General features: G+C 45.0%; 1 protein-coding gene across 1 annotated transcript in view; it reads right to left on the bottom strand.

Annotated features, from left to right (window-relative positions):
• Positions 1 to 301: 301 nt before the first annotated feature.
• The window catches only part of GTF2E1 (general transcription factor IIE subunit 1), a 55,323-nt gene continuing 45,744 nt past the window's right edge, over positions 302 to 9,880 (bottom strand). Inside the window, exons 4-5 of the mRNA XM_040571948.1 lie at positions 5,302 to 5,546; positions 302 to 2,033 (exon numbers count right to left, since the gene is read on the bottom strand). Of these exons, the coding sequence (XP_040427882.1) occupies positions 1,603 to 2,033; positions 5,302 to 5,546 (676 nt within the window). The 3' untranslated portion in view covers positions 302 to 1,602. The remainder of the gene's footprint in view (positions 2,034 to 5,301; positions 5,547 to 9,880) is intronic.

Here is a 9,880-nt window from a genome sequence, read left to right as displayed (position 1 = left end):
CACTAGAGTACACATCCCCAGAGGAAGGTGGAAAGGAATGGATTCTGATCAAAAAGAGCCCACGAAAGCACCACTCTAATGAAGAATCTTTCCTGCAAGAGAGGAAGGTAACAGGAGGCATTCAGGTAAGCTCTGGTGAGGAGAAACAATGTGGAGCAGAGATATTATGTGGGATTTCAAATAGTCCTTACCCCAAAGGAGGGCCTCAACTTGGCTGTTTTCCTGAATCAAGTAAATCGAAATGATAGGCAAACAACATTTCTGACTAGACACGTGACAAACTGGAAGACAACAAAGGGAACAAGTTTCTATTTATTTATTCCACCTTAAAATGACTTAAAAGCAAATTTAAAACACTAAAAAAAGAGGGAGTTCAAAAATCAAGAAACTGAAAATAAAACCACAGAGGAGGCATTACACGGTTAGCAGAACCTAGAAAGCATAGTTAGTATAAAACAGACTTACAGTCTCAATGAACAGCAAATTTATGCTGCCCATGTAAACCGAGCAGCACATAATACTGCCCCTACCCTCTGAAACACAAAATTCCTTTATCATTTTGTTTTGTTGTTCTGCCGGATAGGAAAACACAACAATTTAAAAAAGCAACACTTTCAATTGATAGAGAAAACATTACAAATCTGATATTGCTCTGCAGGCACAGGTAAATGTTTTTCTGTGGGAAGAGAGCGTGCCAAAGCAGAATTTAAAATTGCATAATTCCCCTTAAAATGATACAACCGTGGTGTGACTGAAAATAAAAGCTAGCTATGCTATTTCTCTGGTGCTGCCTGACTGCAGCCCTGCCCGCCACGAATCGTCTGCAACACTGGAGGCTGGACAGAGCGAGGCAGAAGTGACAGGCAGCACTACTGGAGAATGAAGGTATCTCCTGGTAAGTCAGAGCGCTCTGACAGCTCAGATGCGCGGAGGGCTTTTGTTACACTGACAAAAAGTGACTGTGTGTGCTTGCCAAGGCTTTCACTCTGCGTGTTTCAAGTTCCACCTGACCTTGAGGTGCTGAGAGTGACTAAGAAGAGAAGGGGAGCAAGGAAAGTAACAGGTTGCTGCCCACGGGGCTGCTTAGCAGTAACCACTCCGTGGCCAGTGGCTGCTGGCAGGAGGTCAGGCGCAAGCCCTGCCCGAGCCCATCAGCAGACCACTACTCCCCTCCTCACCGGGCTGTAACATTACTGACACCTTCCTCTGCAGAGCACTCTGATCAGACCACGGAGCACTTACGTCCTCTGAGGGCAGGGACATGGAGCTCACTAGAATCTGCAGCAAAAATAAACCCAAAACAACTGGGGGGAGGCAGCTACTGGGCCTTGGAGAGGATTAAACCAGTGCCTGTGTGCAGGGAACCCTAAAACTTTTACCTTGCAAGCATCCTCACTTCTAAAACTTGTCCTCCCCTACCTGTTTTGGCACATGCAGCCTTCCTTCTCCCCCTCTCTGGTGGGCAAGATGCCTGAGATTAGCAGTTCCGAGCCCCAGTGTCCCTGCGCACAGGGGAGGAAAGATGCATTTTAGCCTTCTGTTTTACAAGGGAGTCTCTGGCTTTAAAAAATCATTAAAAAAAAAAGCCCCGTCAGGAAGCAGTTAATCAAACATATCCTCAAACATGCGTCGCCCCATGGCTATGTAAACCTCTTTTTCCTCCGGTGTCATCTGGGCCACCAGCTCAGGGCGCTGGCTCACTTGGCTATAAGTGTGTGGGCGCCCAGCCACTGTGACCGTGGGGTCCTCTGCCACCACCTCAAACTCTTCATCCTCCTCCTCATCCTCCAGCCCGTACGCTGTGGTGGCCGTGGCAGGAGGGCGGGGAGGAGATTCCTCCTCCGACTCGCTCGTCTCACTCTCGGAGTCACTGGCATTGGCACCAGAGAGAGGAGCAGAACCTCCAACGGTGACTGTTGAAGCAGAGGGTGTCTTCTTCTCGTGGATGAGCAGGGCACGCATCACCTCCTCGTTATCATCCAGAGCTGCCCGGCCCTCCTCACGCTCCTGGAAGGTGTCCAGATCCCGGCCCCCTGCAAAGAGACAGAAGGGAATGAGAGTTTCCTCACAGTGATTGGGGTGCTGGCCCTGAAGGCTCTCTGGATCCGAAATAATTGCTGCCACCGTGCACCTTTGGCCAAATCAGAAGCCTTCTCTGTGCCAGCTCCTCTTCTCCCTTAAAAGACAGAGTGAAGTGTTTCTCTTAGCGGCAGAGCAAGTACCGACATTTCCTAGGAGGTGGGAGCTCCAGTCACAGCAGCTCCCAGCTGGGAATACATCAGGAGCTCATCACAAGAGAAGACAAGTGCATGAGGGACAGGCACCTGGAAAACACTCCCCAGAGGTGTCAAACTCAGGTGCCCCTCGGTTGGACTGAAGCACTCTCCACACTACGGAGCAGCAAGCAGTCGTTAGGATCTAAATCTGGTCTTCCAGATACCCAAACTATGCACCTATTGATGAAGCTTGTCAGAGATCCAGCAACCCCCCCCCCCCCCCACCAAGTGCTGTTTCACAGGTGAACAAGCACAGCCTGTTGTCTTTTTGTCTCTGCTTCTAGGTGGTATGACCACAGCCTGGAGGACTCGCACTGATGACAAAGACCACGGGGAGCTCCCAGCAGGGACCACAAACAGAGAGCCAAAACCTGGCCCTGCCCTGCTGAGCTCCCCATCTATATGGATTAAGACGGAGAAGCAGATGGATCCAGGCAGAAACCGTGTGTTATAAAACCACACTCAGAGCAGCAGAGCCTGGTAAGCTCGGGGTTGCAGCTATCAGGCAGGAAGGGGAAAAGTTCATTAGAGGATCATGGTGCGAGCGAGCAGGATCTCTCCTGCAAAGCTGATGAAGCTCACAGCCTGCAGCCACGCTATGCAGCACAGCATGCAGGGCTGTGTTAAAACAGCTGCCGCTGCTCTCCAACCCAAAATACAGCCCAGCCACAACGGCGAGGCCAGTCTCTCTGGCTCCCTACTTTGTTCTCTTATTTGAAGGGGACTGCATTTTCCTAGCTGGCAGATGCAAGTCTCTGTTCTTGTTTCAGTAAACCTGGCTACACAATAGCTGAGAGAGTTTGTTGTGGTCCAGGTAGGCAGGGTGTCTGCAGCTTACAGACTCAAAAGATAAAATTATTGTTCAAAAGTGCCATTCTGAAGAAAACTTCTCTCAATCCTACTTTTGCTGAGAGTACTGTGAGTCCACCCAGCACCAATAAACCTACAGGCTGTATGAAGAAAAAAAGGAAGAAAAGTACAAAAAAAAAAAAAGGCCTAAAAAGCACAACAGATTCCCCATGGAAAACTTTCTCTCTTGCACCGAAACAGGCTGCATACAAAAAACTGCTGGAACTGAGGTGGATGGCTTTCTGCCTTCATACATTAACACCACTTGACTTCTTTTCCAATCCCTGTGCTTTCATCGTTTGAGCATCATATCCAGGCATTTGACATGCAAACATTTCCCTCCAGGATCAAAAATGCACTAGCTACTTGTTTATGCTTGAGATGAAGAAACGCTGACAAACAGGTAAACTAAAGTAAGTTCTGCATTTAGCACAAGAAGCCAGGGGAGTCTTTCTTGTGGTACAATTAAGGCCTAAAGACCCATCCCTAACTTTACAGGACTCATGTTTTTATTGTAAATGAAGCTGTAGTAACAGGTGGTGGCTGCAACTACTACCTTTAATACACTGGCAAAATTCTTGAAAGAAAGGAAGAACAGAAGCATTGTGTTGGCAGCCTGGTGCTCAGCTCGTTGTTTGTGACTGCAGAGCACAGGAGGCTACTGGAGACCATCTCTGTCAAGCAGTATCACAGTTCATCGTGTGGAGAGCTGTGAAGCAACAGCAGCCCGGGGCAGCTCCACAAAGTCTGAACTTTGTGGCTCAACAGTGGGGCTGTCTCCTGCTCTTGAGAACTGTTCCTGGCAGATCCATGCAGTGAATGCTTTCTGTCAATGGTCCCAAGTTTTCTTCCTTCCTCTTTATATCATCCAAGAGTCACAGAAATGTGTTCCAACAACAACTTCAGGCTATTTCCACAAGCTCCCTCTTCGATCTCCAGCAGTGCTGGAGGTTAAGCAGTGATGCTTTTGTGCTCCAAGGAGATATACTCCCCCTCAACGTCCTTCAGCGGTATCTGAGAAACATTTATGCTGCGTACACACCAAAAGTCATCTCAAGGAACCAATTTAAAAGAAGACGTGCACTGAACTGTCTAGCAGAAAAACTGGGTGAGAACTCAACATGGCTCCTGAGTATCAACATCTGCTACAAAATGCAGGAGGAGGTTCCTTCAATCACCTCACTTTGTTTAATCTATTTGGAAAATGTTTTGAGACCCATTTGTTTTGAAGATGCTACATGCAAGCAACATAATCAGGTATCTTTTGGCTATTCTTTCACATCTGTTTTCTTTATTTTCACTATACCTAGAGTACTCCACTCCTCCCTGGGTACTGGGAGAGGAATGCTTTCAGGGCCTCGTGCTTACACGATTCCCTTTTGCCATCTTCTCTCCCTAGGGCATCAACAGTGTCATTCTATAATTCTCAAGTGACTTGGAAGATTTTATCTATTGATTCCCTAACATACCAATGATAAAAGGTCTCTATTTCCTATTTTTCGTGTGTATGCTTAAATAGCAAACTTAGCAATGCAGAACGTTTCTTCTAGTCACTACAAGATCTTGACTATGGTCAACCAACAACCTGACCTCGACATGAATGAAAATAAAGGCAAAGACAACTAAAAACAGATAGAAAGCAGTAAGGACTCACCTGTGGCAGACATTCCTCCTGTGCTTCCAGAAGCTTTCTTTCTGACATATTTTTCACATGAAACATTTTGAAAAATAACTGGCAAGAAGGATACTGGGAGCACAAAAACACTGCTGGTAGATTTTGTAGGCTTCAGAGTCACCAAATGTTAATAAATGCTATTTTCCAGCAGCGTCCTATTGGGGTTCAGCTTTCTAGATGAAAGACCTCATCGAAAAGCAATAAACTCTCAAGGTAGAAGAACATCTATTACTAAGGGTACAGGAAGAGGTAACAGATAAATAACATTTTAGAAGCACATACAATTCTGTGGGCAACTCAGCTTTGCTGACCTACATTTCAATCCTGGATCTAATAAATTGGCATTTTTTACATCTACCTACACACAGGTGCTTTGCACAGCAGAGGGGAGCAGACAAAATCTGGAGTGCTGGGAGCAACACACGAGGGAACCTATTTTTCACAGCACTCCAAGAGCGCCACACAAGCAGAGCAGCACTTGTGCTCTGTGAATTTCCTTACCGTCTTTGATTTCATCAGGGTCATAAGCACCCTGCACCGTGCTCTCCCGGAGCCAAATTGGCCTCTCTCTGGCTGGCTTCCCTTCACTCGCAGACCGGTTAATGTCCTCCTGGTCCTCCATGCTGATGACAACGTTCTGGGTATACAGGTCCTCGTACGATGGTCCTTTTGTAGTCCATGCTTCCCGATGGTGTCCGCCTGTAAGACCAGCTGTCCCTGAACCAGTACCAGCTGTACGTTCTTTGCTAAGTAAAAGTCAAAGAGAGAAAAACAGCACTCAGAACGAGCCCTTTCTTGGCCAGCATTGTAACACACTAGATTATCTCCCATGATCTGCAGAAAGAACTGCCGTTTTCATGGTGGTGCCAGGAATTTCTACACCAGCTCGCTGATTTTGGGACCTTGGCACCTCTAATGAGAAACCCTACATGAGGCCATGGCAACTTCTACAACAGATGCTGAAAAGAAGAGGTAACAATAAGGCTGCTGATACACGTATCTAAAAACAATCACACCATTACAGAATACCCTGAAATAAAAGTCACAGCAGCAAAACCAAGTCAAACAATCATCTGGGGCTTGGTATCTGGTCTCTTTTTTGCTTTTCTGCATCAATACCGTACTGTATAAATTCCAGCACTAAAATTTAAAGTCAGATAATTGGCTCACAGACCCAGCATGCTCGGATCTGTGAACCACCAGTCTCAGGGCTCATGAAGGAGTTAACTTGCTATGAAAAATACAGTTCGTTCAAACCCTTGCTTGAATTTTGAGTGGCAATGCCCTTGGAAAGTCACAACTCCTGCATTACACAGGAGATCTGTACTATCCTCAGACACAGCCTTGGGAGGAGTGGGAGATCCAGGCAGAGGAGAAAGCTGAGAGGACACCTTCAAAGCAGAGGAGGAAGCTGAGAGGATACCTTCAAAACAGAGGACTGGGGCTGGGCAAAGGGCTGTGTGGTGATGGGGAGCGGGAAGAGAGAAGACAGAGCTGTCTTCACAGCAGGAAAGCCAGAGAGAGAAAGGTGATAACCGATGCATAGGGTAGGACAGTCAAAGTCTAGCACTCCTTTGTTTTCTGAGAGGAGCTGCTGCCAGCACATTTTCCTCCAGGCTCCCTTCTAACTGAGGAGACTGACGAAGCGAGGAAACAGATCTGCCTGGATCTGATGGAAAGAGGACATCAGGTGGAATATTTTCTGCATGCTGATGGCAATGAGCTGAAAACACTCTCTGGCTATGTATGTATTGATCAGGAAAAGCAGCAGAATGGAAACTCTGCTCTCCAGGTGGGGAAAGCCAAAGGTGACTGTTCCTCTACTCCAAAATTGCATTTTGTTTTACCCCTATCAGATACCATACAGTTTCAGTCATCAATGGCTGAGGCTGCTAAGGCTTTTCATGGGTAACAGCCCTGCCTGGATCCCTCCTTTTGTCCAGAGGAAATCAATGAAGGGTTCCAGCAGTGTCCTTGTTCTGCTGCCAGCTGCTATCAGCTGAGCTGACAGAAGTTGTGAGCACGCACGGTTCAATTGCTGCTATCTGCCCAACAACCTTTCCTCCAACGGAGAAGCTGAAAAAAAGGTTGCAGTTGGAGACCTGAGCAATATGCAATTTTTAAATTCAGCATGGATTTAACCACTGCTTGGTGAGTTAAGTGCGCCCAGTTTTTAGGTGTAAACCATAAGGGGGAAATACAGAGGCAGGTGATCATCCTTCTTCCCCATAAACAAAATACTGGTGTGTTCAGCCTCTGTTTGGATTCAGGGCTACTCACAACCTCCTAATAGTGTGTTTGCTGGGATCTCTTCACAAAATACTTCACAATATTTGTGTTAGCATGTGTCCACACACTAGCTGGTTGTCTCCCATAGCTAGCCCCACCAGGAAAGCTTCCCAGCAGCCTTGATTTTCTGGGCTGAAGGAAAGACCTGTGCCCATGTATTGCTTATACAACCTAAGGAACCACACAGAGACCTTTTTCCCAGTGCGTTATTTCAAGTGTTGGTACCTTTCAGTTTTCCAAGACAGGCATGTGTTCTGTGAAAAGCATCGCTCTGCTTCCCACACAATAGAAATCTGTAACTAGCGTTTCCCTGACAATTTTATGTAATCCACTTTCCTCACAAGATACACAATGCAACTCTCCCCCAGCCTCTGCCTCTCCATGACTGCAGCGTGACAGCTAAATACTCAGTAGTGCCAGGAGCTGCCTAATAATACTTTTGCACAGAGGTCCCCATAAGTGTATTTGAAATGGACTTTTTTCCTACGCAGTATCATTTAGTAGCAAAACACTTATTCCATAACGTCAGGAGCAATTCAAAGATGAAGGTAACAGCTGTAAGAGACACCTACAATATGAATTACTTTAAACCATCTACTGCAATGTGTCACACTTGCATGGAATAATCTAGACAGCTTCTATCTCCTCTCTGACCCCAGTGAGCTTTATAAACATGTCTCAACTTACTGCGCTGTTTGTGCAACTGCATCTTCACTGTACTGCTAGGAGTGGACGACCTCAAGACTGCGTGACCAGCGGAACATCCCTTACTGCAAGAGGAGACCTTGCTATTCAGCACACCTGTTCCAAAGGATGAGGTTAACACCCTAGATCAGGCACCAGCAAAGGGCCAAACGTGCAAGCTGCCATACAGGCAGCACAGAACAGATGGAGGGAGCACACTCTTCCAGTAATTTCTGTCTCTTAGATCCAAGATGCATTCTTCTCCTAGTTCTAGGCATCGCATGGCCACCCTGCGCAGACAGTGGCAGCTCAGGGGCCCAGATCTGGCTACGTTTGCTCTGTTGTTTTACCCTGATGGAAATCATTTATTAAGTGGTTAAGCTGCCTTCAAAGGTGACATAAATAATCCTTGACATAGCTGAGGTATGGCCCACAGAAACCACACTGTGCAATGGGAAAACAACTTGAAATCTTCATCTCAATCCTGTCCGGGCTATTAATAAAAGGTCTTGTAAAATGGGGATAACTCCTTTGGTGCTGTGTTTGAAATAAAGCACTTTTTCATTTAGCTGCTCTTAAGAGCTTCAGCTTCATAGGAAACAACACATGGTCCTTGACAGCATGACCACAAAAATGAATTCTGCAAAGATTTATGTTATATAACATCATGTTATTCTGACATAAGAAAATGGAGGAGATAGTAAAATTCATCTGTTTTAGGATACCATGGTAAAGCATGTATATTTTGAAACCTCTGGTGCTAACTAATGCTCTGCCAAGGTTACAAAAATTAACTGCCTCCTAGAAAAGTATAAATGAAGATGTGACCAGTTTCCCATTGTCAGGTGAATGCCAACTACACGTTGTCAGTGCAGCTGGTTAGAGCTACCACTCTCCTGGAAAGACGAGTTGCCTGTGTCTCTGAAAAAAAGAAGATGAAGGCACTTTGTGACCTTTTCTGTTTGTTTCAGGAGCATCAAATGCCAGTTTCGTCAATAATTTCAGAAATTCAACGCTCCATAAAATGGAGAGAATAAATAACCCAGGGTTTGGCACTTTTTAAAAAAAATCTCACAGCAGCATTTCCATGCAATTAGCTGCTTTGAATTAATAAGAGTTAATAAATAATTAAATCATTGTATGTGCTGAAGCAAGTTATGCTCAAGTAAGGATTTAAAAATGCCTATTTATTTTGTCATTCCCTGCTCAGAGTAATTAATCATTTACAATGTTTTTTAAGTATTTAAGAGTCAACTAAGTGGGTGCTGCTATTTAATCATGGGACTGCACCAGGCTTCTGCCGTGCTAATTTCCTGTGCGCTGAGATAAGGTAGCCATGGGAAGACTGAGAAATGACCCTCTTTTTGGTGGGGTTATACTGGTTCTACTACACAAACTACAGAACTGGGTTTTTAAAGCAAAATTTAGTGATTCAGCTTGGGAATAAAGGCTTCAAAGCCTCCCCATATCAACAAAGACATGTTGAATGACCTTGGAAAAATCTCTTCCCCTCCCTATATTGCTTCTGTTTTTCTATCAGAATGATGAGCAAAATCAGCTATATTCTTGGCTAGAAAGAGACAAGTAATTTTTTATTATACTAATTAGAAACTGTCCAGCATTACTATATATGATGAACATTCTCTCTCAAGGTTAGCCTGAAAGTAAAAAAAAAAAAAAAAAAATATCCTGCTTGCTCTCCCATTAACAAAAGCCAAGCACCCCAAGGAATTGTGGGAATGCTTCTCCCATCCTCCCCGTGGTACAGATTTTTTTCTTGTGTGTTTAATTATTTTTTTTAAAACAGAGAGAAGTGCATCACATTTCACCATAGCTGACAAAACTGACAGCTCCCCACATCTTTCTGCATTATTTAAACATCATCTGTTTTTGTACAGCTAGGAATGTTCTGAAAGAAAGTGTCATTTCCCATGGGCAGGAACATTTTGAAGATTTTCTGACTATAACGTGGACTCCCCCCAAAAAAGAGTTGTGTAACAAGTAGAAGAAAATCAGAAAAAGAAGTTTTGTTATATATGGATTTGAAACATGAAGTGTAGAATACAGTTAGCTTACTTTCAAAAGCTGGGTGGAAGCAAAAGGAATA

This window comes from Cygnus olor, chromosome 1 (assembly GCF_009769625.2).
Source record: "Cygnus olor isolate bCygOlo1 chromosome 1, bCygOlo1.pri.v2, whole genome shotgun sequence".
NCBI classification, from domain to species: domain Eukaryota; kingdom Metazoa; phylum Chordata; class Aves; order Anseriformes; family Anatidae; genus Cygnus; species Cygnus olor.
This window is presented reverse-complemented; position numbering and strand designations above follow the sequence as displayed.